At 43.9% G+C, this 23040-nt stretch overlaps 1 protein-coding gene across 10 annotated transcripts in view; it reads right to left on the bottom strand.

Moving 5' to 3' along the window:
- The window catches only part of TBC1D8 (TBC1 domain family member 8), a 103128-nt gene extending 83388 nt beyond the window's left edge, over window positions 1–19740 (bottom strand). For 5 of the 10 annotated variants that reach the window (XM_032351777.1, XM_032351775.1, XM_032351776.1 and 2 more), the window contains exon 1: window positions 19440–19737. In XM_032351777.1, the coding sequence (XP_032207668.1) occupies window positions 19440–19566 (127 nt within the window). In that variant the 5' untranslated portion in view covers window positions 19567–19737. Of the gene's footprint in view, window positions 1–19439 lie in introns of all 10 variants that reach the window. The other 5 variants (XM_032351773.1, XM_032351774.1, XM_032351783.1 and 2 more) reach the window with 4 other exon arrangements.
- Window positions 19741–23040: the final 3300 nt, after the last annotated feature.

The following is a 23040-nucleotide window of genomic DNA, read 5'->3' as shown; positions in this document are numbered from 1 at the left end:
CTCAGAGGCTTAGGGATATCTAAAGGCATTGTTTAGAAACTGTCACCTAATTTTTTTTTTTCCTTAGGGCAACTGGGTGGCTCAAGCAGTTCAGCATCTGCCTTTGACTCAGGCCATGATCCCAGAGTCCCAGGATCGAGTCCTGCATCTGGCTCCCTTCTCAGCAGGGAGAATGCTTTTTCCTCTCCCTACCACTCTCCTACTTGTGTTCCTGCTCACTCGCTCTCTCTGTCAAATAAATATATAACATTTTTAAAATTTTCCTTTTAATAAAATAAAAACTGTCACCTTTCCCTAATACCAAAGTTAGGCAGAGTAACCAAAATACATATGTTAAATTCAGAGATATCCCAAAACCTCATTTGAGTTTGCAACTCTTCCTTCATCCATCAGACATTTTAATTGTTGGCATTAATTAATTACAGTAGTTCATTAATTAGAACTAGAAATTAATTAGAACTAGAAATTTGAACCCCGTCCTCTTCCCCTTTAGACTCTATTAGGTTATAATGTCTTGAAGGTAAGAATTGTCTACCACAAGCATCTCTGCTGTACACATACAAACTTTCCATGACTACTTGTTGAGTGTTACTGACTTATCAGCTTTATAGAAAGAAAAAGCGCCAGGGCTCTGTTATCAATAGTCTGACAAATCAGATGGATATACTAACCTCAGTTTGCCAAATGAGACAAGTGGCCTAGACAAATCTTCACATACAGATTAAATGAGATAAAGTAGATGAAAACACTATAAAAAGTACAATACAATATGCAAAAATGTTGCATTAGCGTAATAAGCAGTAATTTTTTTAAAAAAATAGGAAGTCTGGAAGAAAAAGGCATTACAACTTGCCTGTTCTTTCCTGGAGAAAATGAAGACTGACAACTGTAAGTAATAAAGACAAAGTCAGTTGTAGACAATGACCAAGTCTTGAGGCAGGCAGGGCAAGGGAGATTTCCTATTTAATTCTCTGGAGACAGCTTCACTATTTCTTGAGCAGCTTCACTATTTCTCCTCCTCCCCTTTGCTTCCTCTCCCCTCTAAGATTAGAAGGACTCTCCCTATTCACTTATTAGATGTGACTAACCCCAGATACACAGGAACTTGAGGGTTTATTCCTCAGAGGTACTTGGAATTCTGGGCAAGAGCCAGAGACTTGGCACCCAAGCTGAGAATAGTAAGTCTTAGACCCAACCTGCCCCTAAATAAGCAGATCTTGAAATGCCAGAAATTCTCAGCTCACTTCACACACCACAGAAGGGATATGTCCACCAGCTATGGATAAGGCTTAACTATGAAGAAAAGAAAGAACTCTGCAGTCAGAAGAAGACTCAGCAGGAGATGGGGAGTAGGGGTGGCAAATGGGTAAAGGGGGCCAAAACGCACAACCTCCAGTTATAAAATAAGTAAGTCCTAGGGAGGTACTGTACAGCATGATACCTATAGTGTATAATACTATATTGTAGGGGCATTTGGGTGGCTCAATCAGTTAAGTGTCTGACTTTTTATTTCAGCTCAGGTCATGACCTCAGGATCGTGAGATCAAGCCCTGTGTCAGGGTACGCACTGAGGGTGGAGTCTGCTTAAGATTCTCTCTCTCCCTCTGTCCTTTCCTGCTCACACAGTCTATCAAAAAAAAAAAAAAGAAAGAAAGAAAAAAGAAAAGAAAAAAATAGTACAAATAATAATACTGTACTATACTATACGTCTGAAAGTTGAAAAGAGTAAATTGTAAAAGTTCTGTCACAGGAAAAATGAATTTGTAACTATGTACAGTGATGGACGTTAACTAGACTTATTGTGGTGATCATTTCACGATATATACATAAATTAAGACATTAGGTTGTATACTTGAAACTAGTATGTTATATGTCAATTCTATCTCAATTTTAAAAAGATGATGACGACGACTAAACACAAACAGAATGCTTTGAAGTCACTTACCTTTTAGAGCCACAAGGAACTACAGAGATAAGAGGGACCAACCTGCTCAATGGACAAGTGAGGAATCTGAGCCTCAAGGAGGTTGGGTAGATGTCTCAGGGGTCACACACCATTGGGAATTAACTGCATATGAGAGACTACATAGTCTGGCTCCTGAATCCTACTCCAGGCTCTTCCCCCTGATGCTGTTTCATCCTTCAAAAGTGAGGACAACCACACATCCTCACCTACAACTCCCAATTATTCCAGGATAACAAGGGAGGATAAACTAATATCAGCTAAGCACTGTGACTACCAAGCACCATCCTAGTACTGCAGGTCTTTTTTTGTTGTTTGTTTTTGCTAATTACTATCATAATTACAAAAATTATATTAGTAGTATTAGCTCCATTTTACAGAAGAGCAAACTAAGGTCCACAGTCATACAAGTAAGAAAAAGATCTCTCTCCTTTTCTACGTCCTAATAGTCCTATCCTTCCCCAACAACACTTAAAGAAAATTTGATAAAAATGTAATTGATAAGGAGCGCCTGGGTGGCTCAGTGGGTTAAGCCTCTGCCTTCCACTCAGGTCATGACCTCAAGGTCCTGGGATCGAGCCCCACATCATGCTCTCTGCTTGGCAGGGAGCCTGCTTCCCCCTCTCTCTCTGCCTGCCTCTGCCTACTTGTGATCTCTCTCTCTCTCTGTCAAATAAATAAATAAAATCTTTAAAAAAAATGTAATTGATAACATGGTAGAAAAATCTACCAAAACTAAATTCACCTTAAGCATTCCACTCCATATTTTAACTCTGAAAAACAAACATATGAAATCCAAAATTCAGGTTTACAACAGTAAACCTGAAAATGCCCAACTCAAATTCTAGTTCTTGGTTTTTGTTTTTGTTTTTGTTTTTTTTTAATGAATTGCAATGTACCTCTAAACAAACTTCAGTTCTCTTCAATTCTCCACGCAACCCTAATGGGAAGAGAAAAAGGTCGCAACCCTAATGGAAAGAGTTAGGCTGAGAGTATTCAGAAAGCTGGGGACCCAGGACCAGGGCCACAGCCCCATGTGGCCCCAGCAAACTGAGTACAGTCCTAGCCATCAGTCAAGTCCACAGAGGCCAGAAGAAACTGAGAATCAAGAGTCTCCTCGAAAATTAAATATAGAATTCCTGCAGGATCCCACAATGCCACTTCCAGGTATAGATCCAAAAGAACTGAAGGCAGAGACTTGAATAGATATTTGCACATCTGTGTTCGTAGCCGCATTATTCACAATAGCAAAAAGGCAGAAGCAATTCAGCGTCTATGAATCAATGACTGGTCAAGCCAAATGCAATATATACATACAATGGGATTTTATTCAGCCTTCAAAGAGTAGGAAGTTCTGACACAGAATACAACACAGATGAACCCCAATGCTTAGATAAGCCAGGCACGAAAAGACAAATACTGGGGGTGCCTGGGTGGCTCAGTGGGTTAAGGCCTCTGCCTTCGGCTCAGATCATGATCCCAGGATCAAGTCCCGCATCGGGGCTCTCTGCTCAGCAGGGAGCCTGCTTCCTCCTCTCTCTCTGCCTGCCTCTCTGCCTACTTGTGATCTTTGTCAAATAAATAAATAAATAATCTTAAAAAAAAAAAAAGACAAATACTGTATGATTCCACTTCTATGCAGGACCTAGAGTAGTGAGACTCATGGAGACAGAAAGTAGAATGGGTGTTGTCAGGAGGAGGGGAGAGTGGGGAGGTTGTGAGACAGAGTTCCCGTTTGGGAAGATGAGAAAGTTCTGGAGATGGATGGTGGTGATGGTTATATAATGATGTAGATGTACTTAGTGCCACTTAACTGCACACTTAAAAATGGTTTAAATGGGGGCACCTGGGTGGCTGAGTCCGTTAAGCAACCAACTCTTGATTTCCTTCAGTTCAGGTCATGATCTCAGGATCCTAAGACAGAGCCCTGCGTTGGACTCCACGCTCAACAGAGGGGCGACTTATCCTCTCCCTCTGCCCCTCCCACTGCACTTACGTGCATGAGCTCGCTTGATCTCTCTCAAATAAATAAATGAATAAAATCTTCTTTTAAAAAGAGTTAAAATGGGAGGCATCTGGGTGGCTCAGTTGGTTGGGCTTCCAACTCTGGATTTCTGCTGAGGTCATGAGATCAAACCCAAGGTTAGCCTCTGCCCTCAGCAGGGAGTTTGCTTGAGAGTCTCTCTCCCTCTACCCCTCTCCCAACTCCCCCACACATGTGTGCATGTGTGTACGGGTGTACTCACGCGCACTCTCTCTCTAAAAAATAATGGGTAAATCTCTTTTTTAAATACTTAAAATAGTAAATTTTCTGCTCTGCATTTTTAGAAATTTGTTACTTAATGTCTTTTAAAAACAAAACAAAACAGGGGTCTCAACAGACACCAGCCCAGCACAAGGTGAGGGGTAGCAGGTCTAGGGGAACTAAACTCGGCTGCAGGATGAAGCCATAGGAATGCCTGTTTCAGGAGTCCCTTCACCTTTCTGTAAAGGGCTAAACTCAATCAAGTGAGAACAGAGCAAGAGCATCACTGCCTCAGATCAGTCAGGCCCATCTGTAAAAAACAGAATATGGCTGGTGGCCTCCAGAACCCCAGCTCCAACATTCACCCTGCTGTCACCCTCAGGGCATGACAACTGGAAGTCCCGGCAGTGGCACAGAGGTCATCCCCATGACTGGGAGACTTGAACCCACAGCTGCTGAGGTTATTTTTAAATAGAAAAATGAGCCCACTTCATTCCAGTCACCTACGGAGGGCTGCTGAGTGGCTTCACAAAAATGGAAAGGGAGCAGGGGCGCCCAGAAGCACCAGAGGAGCCGAAGATGCCAACACTTCCAGAGCACAGGCAGGCTGAGCCTATGGACAATGTCCATACCCCAAGACAGAGCCCGGAAAGGCCCTGAGCCAGGCTGCACTGCCTTAGCCCCTGATGAGGAAAAGGGGTCAGAAAGACTTCAGGGGGCCAGAAGCTACTTCAATTCATCTGGCGCTGCCACAGGGCTCAAAGACAATGTCCCTAAGGCCAGCAAGAACCCAAAATACAGGGGTCAGGAGCCCTATCTCACTTGATTCAACAGTTCAGTTTTTAAGGACAAGGACTACAAAAACCAACCTCTTCTAGTGTGGTAAAGGCAACACAGAATATTTTAATGAAGGAAGTTTAAAATGAGGCTGACATATTTAAGGGGACTTCAGGGCACACTTGAGAATTTGAGTCTGAGGTTAATTACTAGAGAAGTAATTACTAGAATAGAGAGACTAGAGTCACTCTAGATTAATTATTGTAGTGGAGTTAAGTTCCCTGAGGGCCGGACTTTGTTTTGTTCACTGCCTGGAAAAGAGGTGGGCACACGCAAGCACACAGTAAATACTTGCTGAATCCATTTGTTTTCCTAGCTTTTCCTTCTTTTAAAATTCAACTGCTTGTTGACCACAATAAAGGTCTAACCGAACACTGTAATATATAACACATGATATATGAAAGTCACTTACAATTTGGGGCAGGTGGTGAATATCTATACACACCACCTGCCCTGTTGCACATGGCACCTGGGCCCACAAGAAACCTCAACTCTTTAAAAAGCAGGTTACATGGGGCATCTGTGTAGCTCAGTTGGTTAGGCGTCTTGACTCTTGATTTTGGCTCAGGTCATGATCTTGGCATCTTGGGATCAAACCCTACCTTCAGCTCCTCACTAAACTTGGAGCCTGCTTAAAGTTCGCTCCCTCCTTCTTTCTGTCCCTCCACCCTGACCCTGCCACACCCCCACTCTGTACTCTCTGTATGGGGGGGGCAGGTTACAACAATGTTTGTCCCAATAAGAAAAGCAGAGGGTGCGTAGTTCAGATTCACAATAAATCTAATTTTTCCAGCAGAAATTTCCCGAAGGGTTATTTTTTGTAAGTTACAGTTATATTTTATATTTTGGTATTATAGGCTAAAAATACCTCTATCAAAGTGGACAACTGTTTCAAGTTCACATTTAAAGTTATTTATCTTTTTATTTGGAAATAATTTCAAGTTTGTAGAATAGCTTTGGGAATTAAAACAGGACAAAGAACACTCAAATACCTTTTGCTATGAAACAGATCTGTCTACTGTTAACAGCATATTCCATTTGCTGTATTTGTTCTCTTTTGATACATGATATAATATGATATAATTAAGCACAGACATTTTTTCTGAATTGTTTGAAGGGTGACCTATTCCTATGAATAAGGAGAGGTATCCTCTTATACAACAATAGCATCATTATCAACCTCACAAAGTATAACACACATGGTACTTTTATCTACCATTTGTATTCCAGTTTCGTCATTGATCCAACAACAGCATGTTGATAGCATCTTTCTCCTTCCCCGTTCAGGACCCATTTTAGGGTTGGGCGTTACACTCAGCCATGTCTCTAATTTCCTTTAATCCTCAGCCTTTACTGCCTTTTACCACTGATATTCTGAAGACAAAGGTCCCCATCCCCCTTTGTTTTTGACAGTTTTGATCAACCAAGTTATTCTTAGTTTAATTTTTAAAAAGCTTACATCTGAAATATTCATATTTATAGATTTTTCAATTTATAGATTTCTCCACACATTTTTAATCATTTGCTCTGTACTTAAAATGTACATCTCTCTGAAACTATGATGGGAAAACAGTCCAGTGTATAAAATTCTGATTCTAAATACAACTTTTCAGGAATGTGTATGTCAATATTATTCATACAGCAGATTAAAGCATGTGTTTTCAAAGCTTCTGCGATTATGATCTCTTTTGGTGTGAGTATATCTGCCATTCAAGTCTCTCTCTTAGAGTCTCCCTGCCTCTCCCCCTTCTCTCTTTTTTTTTCCCTCGTTTCCCCACACCCCCTCCCTCCCACACACACACAGAGACCTTCTAATGATCCTTCTGGTATAAATGTATGCTCACCTGTGGAGATTCTGGTCTTGAACCTTACCAAGATTTCAAGTACCATCAACACATTTCTGGTTTTGCCTATAGTTAGGGTTTCTGCAAACCTTAATTCAAAGAAAGTAAGTGTACTATGATATGCTTCTAAATTAACTTTTCGCTATGAAATATAGAATACTCAAATCCGGCTTTCCAAGTCATATAGGAAGTTAAAAATCACACAAGAAAAGCAGCTTTTGCAGTGGGAGACAAATCCTATTGAAGAGAACTTTCCAATTCCTAAAGAGGCTCTCCAAACCCCTCTCCTCAAACCTGAATGTTTTATTTGGATAAATGAGGACAAGCAAAGGACTGCAAGACGAAACAACATCCACTTTACACAGACCTTTTCACTGTGAGTATCAGAGCAACAGACATCAGACCTGTAGATCCAGTAAATGCCACCATCAACCTCACCTAATAGCAATTCCCAAGTTATTGCGCCCAAGTGTAGTGTCATCACTCTTAGCCTCAGCTGGCCATGAAGCTGGCTCAGGGACTTCACTTCAACCAGCAAGTAGCCACAAGCAGACACACATTTCATGTTAACTCATCTACTTCAACACCATGCACCAGCCAAAGGCCAAACAACTGCTATATGGACCGCCTCTCAATCCAGGAGCAGGGGCCCTGGTGTGAGCTCCCTGGGGGCTAGAGGCCCCGGCTCCACAGAGGCCCCCACTTTCCAGGAACTCCTAGTCACATGAACACAAGAAGGGGGCCCTGCTGATTTTAAGGGTTATTTTTCAAGCAATTTTTGTCCTTCATCTTGATTTTGGAACCTAATCCCCACCTTAAGAGGCAGGTCCATTATACTGAGATTAAACACTATCCACTTTGAAACCTGAATGAGGGTCCACATTCTCCTTTTTCTCAAAAACATACAGGAAACTATAGGCTAAAACAAAAACACACGCAAATGCGCATGCATGCACACAGAGTTTTGAGACTGGTTTTACTAAAACCTAATCTCTCCAGCCAAATTCTTGCCGTGATTGAATCCTTGATAGATGGAAGATTGTGACCTATACATTCCTAAAGAAATGTTAATGCCTGGCTTACATTTTACATGTCATTGCAATAGCAATATAACAGAAACTCAAAATCTAACTTTAGCTCACTATGCTCCCAGCGTAGGTGTTAATAACCAAATCTCTCTACCTGAGGTTGAACTTAGTTTCTTTTAAAATTGTGTCTGTCATGCAAATACTGCTTCGCAAGGTTCCTTCCAAACCTTCATCACTAGGCCAATCCCATTTTTTTAAAAAGAGAGAGAGCACAAGCCCAGGGGTGGGGGGGGTGGGGGTGCGGAGGGACACAGAGAGAGAAGTTGACCCACAGCTCAATCCCAGGACCCTGACATCATGACCTGAGCCAAAAGGCAAATGTTTAACCACTGAATCACCCAGGTGCCCCTAGAACAATCCCATTTTAATTATGCTAACACATTAAAAAAAAAAAAAAAAGAATGCTAACACATTTTCTTATTAAAACATCCCTATATCCCAAACATTGGGCCATGTATTTACTTAAAACACTGTTGAATGGACTCAATAATTCAGGATAGTCAAACTTCCTGGTCAATCTTTATAATTTACTGAAATGATATTTAATCTGTATTTTCCTTCTAGAAATAAATTCTATCATATGAATGCTAATAACATTATTGACAACAAAAGACTATTTACATAGTCAAAACCCCAGACAAGATGGTTCAAGGGGCATCTCACACACAGGCACCTCAACATGGCACCAAATGCCAAGCAAGTAACAACCAATTTTTAAGTTGCTATGGTTTCCTCAAAGAATTTCTTTTGGCTATTGATACAACCACTGTCCAGTCTGAGCCAACATCCCTGGGATCCATTTAAATTAGTTCATCCTTTTGGTGGTCAGTTACAGATTCTTTGAGGTAATTTTTTCCCCCAGTACTGAGTACTTAACTTTATTTCCAAACCAAACTTCCTTGGGAATTGTCTCTTGAGATCCTGCTCACCTGGATGCCTTACCTACTTTGCTGACCTATTCGAATCTTAGCCATTGCCCACTTCAAGGCCCAGCAGCCCCTCCCCAACTTCACACCTACAGATGCAGCTTTCAATAGACGCTCTATCATTTGCTGACAAAAAATAAGTTTGAAATAATAACCAAAAACCCACCAAATCCCACCTTGATAAAGCTGCCTCCACATGCAAGCCCACTTCCTCCCCAGCCTTCTACGCCCACATCCCACCTAGCTGCACCCAAAGTGCTCCCACTGAGGGTGCCAATGTCCCATGAGCCTTTTCCATACCATACTGCAGAGACATCTGGCTTCCCTCCCTCCTTCTTGAATAAACTTTTCTCTTGACCGTTGGTAAATACACTCTGCTCATTTCCTTCCATTCTCCTGACCATTCCCCGTCCCCTCTGTTTTCCTCCCCTACAAGCCTTTCTAGGTGGCTCATAAGCACATCAAACTGAACTTGCCCAGAGAGCTTCTCAGAGGCCACAGAGCTCTTACGCAGACTGTTTCCTCTGCCTCTTTCCTCCAGGTTTTACCCACCTAACACCATCCTACATACCCTGCGGGTCTTAGCTAAGATCACAGGTCCTCAGAGAAATGCTCCCTGACACTCCACTCTATATTAGCTCCCCTGTTATTCCCTCCCATTGCCACTGCACCCCCAGCAATTACCATCATTTATAATTCTGTATTTCATGGTTTAATAATCACTTTACCACCACCACTAGCTTTCCCCATTCCCCTAGGTGATAAGCTTCATGAGAACACAAGGCCTGGCATTATTGAATGAAATGTTCTGTTGGCTTTTTCCTTCTTCTCTAAATACAAATAATTAAATGGATTTTGCAAACATATCTAGAAACTACGACAGTTTGAAGTATGAAATCTCCCATTGCTATTATTATAAAACCCTCATAACAATAATAATGATACTAGTAATTGTTTTGCAGGCAAAGAAACTGAGACCTCAGAAGAAATGGGTTAGTCACAGAACCACATCTCTGAGGCTAGGTCAGAGATGAAAACATAACTCTAAACTGATTTCCTCTCTAGAGAGAAAAAAAAATCCAGAATAGCTATCTTTTAATTTCAAATAAAGGTACCTGACTAGATTAGATGCGTTTCTGAAATTAGATCCTAAGCCTCTGTGAAACTGACACACCCCACACATGCTAGACATTTTGAAGGCTAAATATAGTTTACTGAGAGGACAAATATCTGAGGCCTGGGCAATCCAAGAGTAATCATGGTCCATAGGGCAAGAATGCAACAATGCTTCAAGGCCTCTCTTTATCCCCATTACTCATACAGAGCTGGTAACCAGAAAAAATGCCAAGCTCTCCCAAATTTTAGATTCAGTCCACATTTTACCCAATTTACATGTGCCTATAAAGGAACCTATAATTCTACAAGGTTTGGTGAGAAACACAACAGCCCCCTCACCCCTCCCTACTCCCACTTCCCACCTCCCCAAAAGCAACCACTTCCAATTCTTAACTAATTCTTTTTGCATTTACCCTTGCAACTCTGAAGAACACGTTTCTTGAATTTTTAGTTGAGCCATTCACTAAAAGCTTTCAGAAGTAGAGGGTTTAGTTCCTTTTCACTGAGCACCACTACCTAGCACTCACGCCTCTCGTAGGCTTGGTTGGATCACTAGTCAATATTTACATTATTATAACTATGTGAACATTATTGAGAGTTAAGCTTTGTGGTAAAACTATGAAGCCAGTCCTAACTATACAACTTTTTATTTTCCCTGGAGTTCACAACTGCCCCAGAATTTTTGGTTGACTTAGCTCTTTATGTATCAATAATTTACCCATGGGATGCCTGGGTGGCTCAGTCAGTTAAGCGTCCCACTCTTGATTTCAGCTAAGGTCATGATCTCAGAGTTGTGAGCCTGAGCCCGGAATCTGGCTCCACACTGAGTGTGGAACCGGCTTGGCCTCCCCCTCGGCCCCTCGCCCCACCTCATGCAAACACACTCTAAGAGAAATAAATAACAATTTACCCATAATTCCTCTCTAGCGCACAGACCTCCCTTCAGCACATGCAAGAACATTAGGTGCTTATTGATTTCCCTTCTCCTCGGAGCTGTCCTATAGACTTCTGACCCACTCTAAGCTGGACCTAGAGCTGGACCTAGGAGGTCTCTCAGACATCATCTCAGGATTGCCCTTCATCATCATCCTAAAGATTCACTTTTAAGGATTTCTTTTTAAACAAGTAACAGAAAGTATAAACTCTTGCACAAAAAGATTGTACACTTGGCTGCATGGAAATTAAGAATATTGGTTCTTCAAAAGACCCAAACAAAAACAAAAAGTCGTCATAGGGTCACCCGGGTGGCTCAGTCATAAAGCATCTGCCTTCCACTCAGGTCATGAGCCCAAGGGTCCTGGGATGGAGCCCCACATCAGGCTCCCTGCTCAGTGGGGAGTCTGCTTCTCCCTCTCCCATTTCCCCTGCTTGTGGTCCCTCTCTCGGTCTGTTTCTGTCAAATAAATACATAAAATCTTAAAAAAAAAAAAAAGTCCACTCATAGAGTGAGAAACATTTTTAATATTTCAAAAAGAATACAGAACAGAGCATGTACACACACAAACACACACATAGCTTCTAAATTAAGAAAAAGGCACTTCCCCATGCCCTTGAGGTTACAGAGCCATGTGACTTGCTTTGGCCAATATAAAATGAATAGGGGTGCCTGGCTGGCTCAGTTGGTAGCACATGCGACGCTTGAGCTCAGGGTGATGAGTTCAAGCCCAACACTGGGCATAGAGCTTACCAAAAAAAGGAAAATAAATAAATAAATAAAATTAATAGAAGGGATGGGTGTCAATGCCAGGTGCAAGCTCTAAAAACTAGCATGAGATTCACCAAACTGTCACCCCCTACACCCCACCCCTCCATAACTATGCAACCATGGAAACATTAGGAATGGAGCCTCCAGTCAGGCCATCTTGGAGGGGCCTACATGAGAAAAGAACCCTGGGGACCCACACTGGATATATACCATGAGGGAGAAATAAACTAATGTGGGTGCACAGAGATGTTTGGGGTGTTTGTTATCATAGCATAATGTAGCCCATTTTGGTTGATACATCTGACATGGTCACTAACAGGTATAGTCTCTGGAGAAACTTCCATTCATATGAACACTACACAAGAATGTTCATAGCAGGGGCACCTTGGTGGCTCAGTCAGGTAAGCGCCTGCCTTCTGCTCAGGTCATGATCCCATAGGCCTGGGATTGAGCCCTTTAGCGGGCTCCTTGCTCAGAGGGGAGCCCGCTTCTCTTTCTGCCTGCCACTCCCCCTGTTTGTGCGTGCTCTCTCTCTCTTTAAAATCTTAAAAAAGAAAAAAAAAAAAAAAAGAATGTCCACAGCAGCATTATTTGTAATTTAAAAAAACAACTAGAAACCCAAATATCAACTGACAAGAGAATGAATAATGGATTACTACCTATCAGCAAAAATGAATGAACATGGCTACACACATCAACATCGTTCAACAGTAGAGAAGCACAACTATATGTATATATGCATATGTATATATAAAACTATAAATATAACTAGAATGTGGAAAAATAAGCTTCAGGAAAAATAAATATTATTCCTTTTGTATAAAAGTTATAAAAGCACAGAAAACTCAACAATGTATTAAGGAGGGGAATGTAATCAGAAAAACTTAGGAGAGCTCTTAAACATTGCAAATATTCTATTTTTTAGTGACAGGTGATAGGTATTATATTACTTATACTTTATATTTACATTATATCCTCTTATGCACATAGATCTCCCATCTTAAAGCTTCAGGCAAACTACAATCTTATTTATTATTTTTGAATATTTTGAATATCCATTCTCTATCAGTAACTACTTGTTCAGAAGAAAATCAACCACAGCATACAGTACCCTTTCCTCAGGAGAGTTTCTTTGGGGCTGTTTATTTTGTTGTTGATTTTTCCTTCCTTTTTTAAAGTGAAAAGCAGGAAGCAGAAAAATAAAATCTGGTGGAACAACAGACCCACCAAATGTTCAGGAATATTAATGACTCAACTCCGCAGAGCTGTGTCAGTTGGCTGGTGATGTACTAGGGAAATCATTCTGGGTCTGTATAGGGTCATTTACATAAAGGTTACCAACGGGCAGTTCTAACAGCTGGGCTGGCACAGCTGACAAACCACCACTAGTCCTTACAGGCATGCAGGGCAGGCCTGAGAAACTGCAATGACAACGCTATTATATATTCCTGTTTTTTGCATAATTCCCATTTTTAGGATGATATGAAACATTTCTCAGCCTCAAAGGCTCACACCTATCATTTCTACCTCAACAGCCATGGATTTGCTAGGTATTTATTGAGTGCTCTAGTGCCAGAAACTGTTCAGTGCTGGAGGCATAATGGTGAGGGACACAGATCTGGGAGCTCTGTCCTGAAGCTCAGGATCGGGTTCCCCAGAAAGTGATAAAGCCACAAAAGGCCACAGCACAGCACAGGGTAAGCACTATAAAGGAAAAAGCAGAGGCAGGAGAAGAGGATCAGAGGAGCGAGGGGCCCAGGGCACCATCACCAGGCAATGGACCCAGACTGAGATCTGAAGGGTGGGAGAGGGAGAAAAGAATTAGCCAGGCAGAGGGGGAGGTGAGGGCACCTCCCACAGAAGGGACGGCAAGGCGAGGTCCTGGGAAGTACCTAACAAGCTGGAGTGTCTGTGCTTATGAGGAGAAAGGGAAGGAGAAAGACGTGGTACAGGATAGCTCATGCAACACCCAAGCAGCTGTTAAAATTTGTTCGGGGCTGGTTTCAGTACAAATGATTAAAGTTATTAAAATTAGGGGGGAAATCTGTCCTGGAAATATGATCAGATTTACTACTTTCATTTAAAATAAATTCCTCCTCTAACCAATGCTGCCAGAATACAGTCAGGATCATAAAATCCTATCCCTTCACGGCTAATAAATGAATTCTTTAAAAGCTACAAGCCTCTCAATCATTTTCAGCTCTTCCTAAAGAGTTCCAATTAGGCTGAGATGGCTGGCTCTAGCCTCTGCTACTGCGCCACCCACACATTTGTACCTCACATTATTCCTCGAGGGACACAGTCCCTGCCTTGTTTGATTACCTAATTACAGTGCCCTTCTTATGCTTTCATTAAATGCAACTGTTGGAAACCCCCAAGCTTTTACTAATAGCTTATCAGCCCTTAAAAGTAAATCAGTCATTTTACCTGTATATCTGTATTAGAAGGTATCTTCCATTTTATGCTCCTAAAATCAAAATACTTCTTTTATTTGTGTTTCTTCCTTATTGTGCTTTTGGAAAACAAGACCAAAGCACAAAAAACTCTACAGCCATTATCTGGGAAATCTACACAATGCAAAGACTGCCCCATTAAACCGAAAGAGTTTTGTCAGTGGTGAAGATTAAAACCACCAGCAAATTCAGGGGCACCTGGCTGGCTCAGTCAGTCGAGCATGTGACTCTTCATTTCAGGGTGGTGAGTTCAAGCCCCACATTGGGTGTGGAGCCTACTTTAAATGAATGAATGAATGAATGCAGGCAAAAAAACACCAAGAAGTTCAGCTACCTGAGCAAGACTACAATCAATGTCGAATGGACTCGCCAAGAAAGGCAACACCTGGGCTTCACCAGTTTCCAACCTTTCAACAGAGTCATTCTAAGCAAGACTAATGACCCCACATGAATCTCTGGTGTCAGTTTCATATCCCCCAGACTTTGGGACACTCTTCCAGTGACAGCAGACAATTCACTCTGGGCACGGTCACTCACACTCAATGCCTGGAACACCAAGGTAAAGTTCCCTTTATTTACTAAGATTTAACAAAAGATTTCAAAGAAGCTCTGTAAGCAAATCCTGTTAGCACAAACTGCTATTTAAATATTTAACTTTCCAATTATACTTATTAAATACTGCAATAATAGGGGTGCCTTAGTGGCTCAATCAGTTAAATGTCAGACTTTAGCTCAAGTCAGGATCCCAGGGTCCTGGGACTGAGTCCCTGCGTGGGCTCCCTGCTCGGCAGGGCATCTGCTTCTTCCTCTTCCTCTGCCCCTCCTCCCACTCACCGCTCTCACTTGCTCATTCTCTAATAAAAATCTTTAAATACATAACACATACATACATACATACTTTGGTAATAAGTGTTTTCTATATCCACTAGAATGCAAACTTCTTTATAACACTTTTATTCTAAGAAGCCCTTTCGTTAGTCAATTCTACAAGTATGACTTTTTTTTTTTCCAAACCTGAAGGTGGCAAGTGCAGCTAGCTGAGCCCCTCATATAGTTTTAATTCTAAGCCTTGTTTTAATTAGAATTTAATTGCTGGTAAGAATGTAAAATGCTGTAGCTACAGTGGAAAATAGTTTGTAACCCTCTAAAGTAAGTTTCATTATTGTTCCTGTCTTGAAGCTGTTAAACTAAGGCTCAAAGAAACGAAATAAACTAGCACAAGGCCTCTCTGCCCTGGATTTGTAACCAAGAGGCTTATCTTGACTCAAAGCCCCTATTTTCCACTACACCCTGCTTCCTCCTGTGACCATAGCTATTGAGGAAACTGTAAGCCCCTATTATAAATGCAGTGACAGGAACAGGGGCTGAAAGTAAACATTCTGGAAAGTAGAAAACATCAAAATTTTCTTCAAATTACAATTTTTTAACTGCCAGCTTCTTTGGGGAAAGAAGTACAAGATTATACAGGAACACACATAATAAACACTGAAAAATAAAAACGTTCAGAGCAGCCATCTGGGGCACTGACATTCAGTCTTTAAAGCTATGTTTGGGGCGCCTGGGAGGCTCAATCTGTTAAGCATCAGCCTTTGGCTCAGGTGGTGATCTCAGGGTCCTGGGATTGAGCCCCCCATTGAGCTTTCTGCTCAGCAGGGAGTCTGCTTCCCCCTCTCTCTCTGCCTGCTTCTCTACTTATAATCTCTCTGCCAAATAAATAAATATTTAAAATAAATAAGTAAATAAAGTTACGTTTGTGCTGCTCATTTTAAGTGCTTCAGGGAACGCTGGGGGAGAGGACAGTAAGGGTGTGTTCTGTCAGCCCCTCCCAAATGCTAACTTCTCCCACTCAGTTCTCCCAGAGCTGACTAAACTTATCTTAAGAAATATTCCCATACACCTGAAACTAATGTAACATTGTGTGTCAACTACGTTTAAATTAAAACATTAAAAATAATTTAAAAATATTCCCAAGGGCTAGAGACTATATCCAAGTGAATACTTGCATACCTTAACTTCCTCCCTTCCAGAGCAGCAAAATCACTTCTGTCCCAGGAGCTCTGGAAACATTTTATGATGCTATATTCAGCCACACCATGTTCTAACTGGAGGAAAAGGTCTCTGACTCCCACTACTATCTCAAGCCCAGGATGCCCTTCCCCAGATAGATCCTAGGGGGTGGTAACAGGCCACCTGAAAAGCTGAGGCCCTAATCCTTCCCCCTAAAAGCCGGGTGCTACAAAAAAAGACAAAAGGAAGAGGTCTTTGTTTCCCACCCACTACCTCCAGCTTTCCACAGTGATCATACTGCCAGGTAAACAGGAAACCCAGAAGAGAGAGGGGATGTTCCTATCTCATGTGATCAGCTCAGCCTCAGTCAGAAAAGCCGGACCTCTCCCTCCACCCAGCCTTTAAGAAAAAAATAGATTCCATCATTCATGCATATATTCATTCACATATTCATCCTACAAACGTTTAATGAGCATGTACTATGTGCTAGGCACTGTCATATGTAAAATACCTGCCTTCCTAAAACAGACAATTCAGCATGGGGAAACAATGAACAAAATGAAGGAGTATATTGTATGTTAGAAAGTGAGAGACAGCTATAGAGAAAATAAAACTGGAAATGGATACAGGGAATGTATATAGGTGTGAGTGTATGTATATTAATAGGAAGATTAATTATAATCTTCAATGAAACAAAACCTTTTATTTCTGTGGGTGGGCAATTTTTAAAACATGTCAGATTAAATGCCAAGGGAGATCTCATATGTTTAAGCTCTTACTGATAACAAATTCAGCATCACAATAAAAAAAAAAAGACACTTCATTACCACTCCCTTACATTTTATTTCCAACTCCTCTCAAACCATTTCTACTTGCTTCTCTCCAAAAAAAATATGCAGAATATGCATGTTAGCCCTCATTATTTTCATTAAGTCAGTCTGAAGTCTTAAACCTTTAAAATAAATTGCTAAATTAGAATTCTACATATTCTGAAAACCACCACCAACATGAAGCTGCCTTCTGTGTCACATAATCTTGACTTTACAACATATATAAGTAGTTGGGTTAGGACCAGCTCATCGGTGGATGTGGTAACTCTGGGTTGCTCAATCAGCATGGCTCTGGTTAGTTGCTTCCCAGCTAAAAGCCTGAAGGTAAAGTATCTAGCAGCCAAAGAGATGTCACACTTCTAACATCAAGAAGAGGTTCTGAGTCCCCAAGAAATAAAGCAAAGTGTCATCTGCCTTTTTATGGGGTTTTTTGTTTTCTCAATTGTATTGTCTTTAACAAGAAAATGGTGCATACTCAACGTAAACCCAAATCCAAAGTATATGCCAAGTAAGGTCAAAGCCACAGATGACATGAGACCTGTTTGATTTTGGAATGCAACAAAGAGGGGGGCTGCATCATTTTGCATTCATCGCAGTAGGCTCTAGACAATAAAGCCAGGTTCTCCGGAAGGGAGGTTGACCTCAGTCTCTATCAGGCATCGTATCTGAGGCTTTGGCCCGCTTGCCTGGACCTGTCTCCCTTGCTAGAAGCTGAATACCCTGAAGTCTTTCTCAAGGCAGTCACAAGAACACCCCACAATATCAGCAAGCAATGGATTAATGATAAAAAACACTTGCTGGGCAGATGTTCCACACGGTCAAACCCTGTCCTCACCCTCCACTAAAAGAGACCATTTACAGGCCAGGTACTGTATTTAACACATCAAAAATTAAGACACACTGCCCTGGAAGGACTGGGGGGACAAACCACATCTCTGGCCTCTTTGTCTCTGATGGGCCTCACAGGGCACCACCAACCTCCATTTCCCAAGAGCTCTGGCATGAAGTGCCACTGTGCTGCTCAGGGACTCACCAAGGCCTCTATGGCCTCCGGCCTCCTCCACTAACTCCCTCCCTCAGAGCCTAAAGCAGCTCCCAGAGCAGGCCCACCTGCTGCCCAATCTGTCCCCACTATTCACCACTACAAGTCACTCCACTACTACGCCCTTCATCCAGATTCCTCAACTACCCAACCACCCTTCCATTCAGAATGCCACCTAATCATGCCCACTCCTTGACACTCAGTGAAATCCACCCTCTCATGGCATCCAACTGCCAGCTTTCTCACCTTCCGAGTCTAAAGTACAGGAAGGGTAATTCCCACTGCAGTTAGTTCTATTTCAGGGACTATTGATCACATCTCCCCATTCGACTTTACTCCAGAAGAACCTTCCCCCAGAATAAGCAAACACTGGAATCACCAGCAGTGAGCCTAGAGACCCAAACTCAGTCTCTTGACCTCTCTTTCCAGCCTTGGTCTCATACTCATTCTCAGTTTAAGCAGGGATGTAATAGGGGGAAAGATCTAAGGTCTCTTTTATTTCAGATTCCAAAATTTAAAAATTCCATATAGATTCCCTAGACACAAGTGAAAAAGGCTAATAAACTGTTCCCCCACTAACCCATTTAAACAGGTGGCCCAGCTATGCCAACTGGCCTCAATTTTTCCAAAGGCTTGATCTTCACAGAGCTCTGGAGAGTAACTTTTAGGAAAAAAAATGATCTGTTTTCTACAAATTTTACAAGCCTGAGTTTTTTCCTCCTATCATTGCTTGTTAGAAACAAATGGGGGCGGGGGGTGGAAATGACCTGCTCAATTTTGCTACTAAGATCAAAAGCTTGGGATTCGCCCTGCCTCAGTTTCTCCTCGCGGTGAGCAGATGGTCTCCGGCCCGCCCTGCCCACAGACCCGACAATCCCAGCTTGCCAGGGTCTCCGGAGCAGCGCCCGGCCGTGGGCCGGCCGTTCGTCCCCAGCCGAGACACCACCTGGAGACTCGGGCGCTTCCAGATGGCCGAGTCGGGGCCGGCTGAGGCGCGCCCCGCTGTCACCTGGCCCTGCACCGCGGCCTGCGCTCCTCCCGGGCCGGCCCTTGCCCCCTAGGCTCGCGCTCCAGTCGGCGTTTCTCCTTCGATTCCTGAGCCAAGTCTGGCCTCCATGCGGTCACTGGGCCAGGCAGCGAAGGCACCTGCCTCGCCCGCAAAAACGCACGAGCCCACAAGTCCTTTTTGCTACAACCTCGACGGGGGCTTGCAAGAGAAATGCAGAAGAAAGGAAAACAAGCCCGAGGCCGGGCCGTCCCGGCCGGGCGTCTCCCACGAAATCGCCCCCTGCGCAGCACCTCGGGCTGGGGGCCGCGGGCCCGGCGGGGAGCGAGGTCCGGGGCCCGGGCCGCTGCGCCGGCCAGCCCCGGCGCGCCCCTTACCCGTGAGGCGGCCGCCCCCCTCGCCGTGCCCGCGGCGCCGCTGCAGGATGAAGTAGCAGCTGCTCTTCTGAGTCACCCAGAGCTTCAGGGCGTTCTTCAGCAGCACCTCCTCGGGCTTGAGCCACATCGCAGCGGTCCGACCGCGCCCGCGGGCCCCGGCTCACATCGCCCCGGCTGCCTGCTGCGCCGGGCCGAGACCGCTCGGGAGGAAGCGGCGGCCGCAGAGACCGCAGCCGGCCGGCGTCCTGCGCTCCGAGAGTCCCGGGAGCGCAGCCGGCGCAGCTCGCAGCTCGCAGCCCGCGCAGTCGCGCAGGCCCCGCCCCCACCCCGGCTCCGCCCATAGACCCGCCCCGAGTCCGCCCACCGACCACCCCCACTCCTCCAGCTCCAGTGGCGCCGCCTGGGTTTCCGAGTCCCGGCCACTCCAGCGCACAGTTCCGGAGTGGAGGGAGGAAGTCCCATCACGGCTGCCAGGTACCCCCTCCTCTCTCCGCTGCGCTTGCGGGGAGCGCCTCGACTCTTGTCTTTCCTCCGCCGGTACTGGGAGACAGCTCGGGACCGCAGGACTGGTCTCCCCGCCCCTCACTCTGAGAGGAGGAGGGGCGAGGGAAAAGGACATCTTGTTCTCACAGAGGCAGGTTGCCCAGCTGAGGGCATTTGTTTTGAGGGGCAGCAGGATGCACTACGGAAAACCCAGGTGTGTTTGGCATACCTAGCATTTAACATAACAGGAACATTTTTACATCAAAAAATAGTATTAAAATTTTAAAATAATTGTTTTCTAATTTTTAAAAACGCTTGGCCCACGTTTTCCATGCTCTCGTGAGGGATCCGACAGAGCAGCTGAAGAGGTAGCGATGTTGTAGGACCCTGAAGCAAGGCGTCAGACCAAACTCAAACTGGATGCCCTCGTGTGTATATTAGGGCCCCCCTGCGAGTCCCCTACCCCGCAATGAAACCAGTCGCATTTGTTCTAAGAGAACTGAAAGGCTGGGAAATACGGAGTAGGTGATATTAAAGAAAAGCTACAGGGAAGGTGGAGGTAGGATTTTTTTAATGAGTATTTCCTCAAAGCTCTTGTAGAAATAGACAAATGGAGCTGACCTTGAACGGCCTGGTTGTCCTCCTCCTAGCTGTGTCCTTGGAAAAGCAGAGAATCCCAACGCCGCTAGCAAAAGAGAAGTAAAGAAAAACACCCACCAAAACGGCCCTCAGGTTTTGACAAAGAGATCCCTGACAAAATGTGACTTAATTAGGACAGAACCGAAAAGTTGAAATAAATCCCCCACCCAACACGTGAGAACTGAGTGACACTTCTCTCTGGCAACCAGGGAGTCTGTCTGCAGAGGATCAGAAGGGGTCATCGCAAAGCCTAGACCTGACCAGGTGGCTGGAAGTCCCATGAAGAACCCTGTGCAAGGGGCAAACAGAAATGCCCACCCAGGGGGCAGGGACATCTGTGGTTCAGCACTGAAGACCACTGACAAATACCCTCTGAGTAAAACTGAGGAAAGAAGTCAGCTGTGATCAGGGGGACTTGGGCACACTGGAGCATATGGCCAGGGATGGCAAGAAAATATTGCTTCCAGAAACATTCACAGGAAACTCCATCTCTCAGACATGCTGCCAGGTCTTGGAATTTCAGAGACTAGGAAATGGGCCCTGCCCTGATGGACTCACAGGTAAGCTAATGAGCACAAAGCATAGTGGAAGTCATGGTGGGAACAGTATAGGGATGCAGAGAGTGAAGAGTCTGTTCCTCAGGGAGGGGACTGAGAAAGCCCCCACAGAACAGCTTTTGCCTGACTGGGTCTTGGGAAATGAATATATATTTGCCACCAGGTCCAGCAGAAAGGACATGTCTGGTAAATGGATCAGTATATATGACCTTGTGGTTTAGGGCACAGGGAATGCATCCTACAGAAGTCAGCCTCCTGGGCGCAGAGCAAGGTGAAGAAGGTTGGGGAGGGGCCAATGGAGAATATCCGGCACGGCGGTAACAACATCCTCCTCTTGCTCACGTCTGGGTGTTCACCACCTCTTCTTGGTGTCATGGTTTGAATTATGTCTCCCAGATTTCTTAGGTTGAAGTTCTAATTTCTAGTACCTCAGAATGTGACTTTATTTGGAAATAGTCACTGCAGATGTGATTAGTTAAGTTACAGTAAGGTCGTTAGGGTGGGCCTCAGTGCAAAATGACTGGTATCCTTACAAAAGGGAAATTGAGACGCAGAGTTGCACACAGAACACCTTGAGAATTTGGGAGTTGTGTTGCCACAAGCCAAAGTACTACTGGAAGCCAGGAGAAAGTCCTGGAACAGATCTTTTCCTAGTGCTCTCAGAAGGAACCAACCCTACCAACACCCAGATCTCAGACTTCTAGCCTCTGGAACAGTGAGACAATTTCTGTTGTTTGAAACCACAGGGTTGGTGGTGCTTTGTTATGGCAATTCCAACAAACAAATACAGCTGGCTCCCTAAGCCTGTCCACACCTGTTGAGTAGCAAGTCTCTTAAACCATTCTGAGTTGGATTCCGTTTCCTGCCAGGACCCTGATTGCTGCCTGGAGTGGCCCCAGGGTAAGTTCCTCAATATGGAATTCTGGCTGGGTTACTCACCTATCTGTGCGTGCAGAGGGAGCAAAAGAGATGTAGTCATCTGTGGCCCACAGATGCAGCAAGATACTCCAATTAGCACTGTGGTAGTGTGAGGGGCAGACGGGGGATAAGGCTTTGGGGGTTCTTGCTGTTGCACTTGATTGCAATAATGATAACTACAAAGGTTGGAGAGCAAGATGGCTGTTTCTAATTGCTCTAGAGAGTTTGCTTACTTGTTTGTTTATTTGTTTAAAGATAAGCGGAAGTATTATGTTCCCATCTCAAGGTATAGATGTGGTGAAATCCAAAGAATCCTTTATCGGGTAGAGCCATAGGACAGACGGGTCATCTTCGGATCTCAAATACTGTAGTTCAGGTTACAGAATTATTGGGAAGGATAAATGCTCCATCTCAGCAAGTTCTCTTGCTACAATTAGGATGCCGATAGGGAAGTAGAACTTGCGATGGGAATATTTGGTTGGATGCAGACAGTGATAATTACGTGGTACAGTGGAGGTGTTAGCTAAAGCTACAGTGGCAATCATACTGCAGTATAAATGTATCAAATCAATTCGGTAGTCTTCTCTTACCCTCGGTTTCAGTTACGTGCTGTCGGCCACTGTCTGGGAAAAGCTGATCTTCCTCTTATCTATCGACAGAAGGTCAACGGTAGCCTGACGCTAAATACAATGCCAATGTCATTCACCTCACTCCATCTCATCACATGAGCATTTTTTAAAAGATTTTATTTATTGTTTTATGTATATGAGAGTGAGGGAGCTTGATCAGGAGGAGGGGCAGAAGGAGAGGGAGAAGCAGGCTCCCACTGAGCAGGGAGCCTGTCACAGGGCATACTCCTAGGACCCTGAGACCATGACCCGAGCCAAAGTCAGATGCTTAACTGACTGATCTGCCCAGGTGCACCTCATCACATGAGCATTTTATCATCTTACATCATCACAAGAGAAAGAAGGGTGAGTACAGACAAAAAGATATTTTGAGAG

This window comes from Mustela erminea, chromosome 7 (assembly GCF_009829155.1).
Source record: "Mustela erminea isolate mMusErm1 chromosome 7, mMusErm1.Pri, whole genome shotgun sequence".
In the NCBI taxonomy this organism is placed as follows: Eukaryota; Metazoa; Chordata; class Mammalia; order Carnivora; family Mustelidae; genus Mustela; species Mustela erminea.
This window is presented reverse-complemented; position numbering and strand designations above follow the sequence as displayed.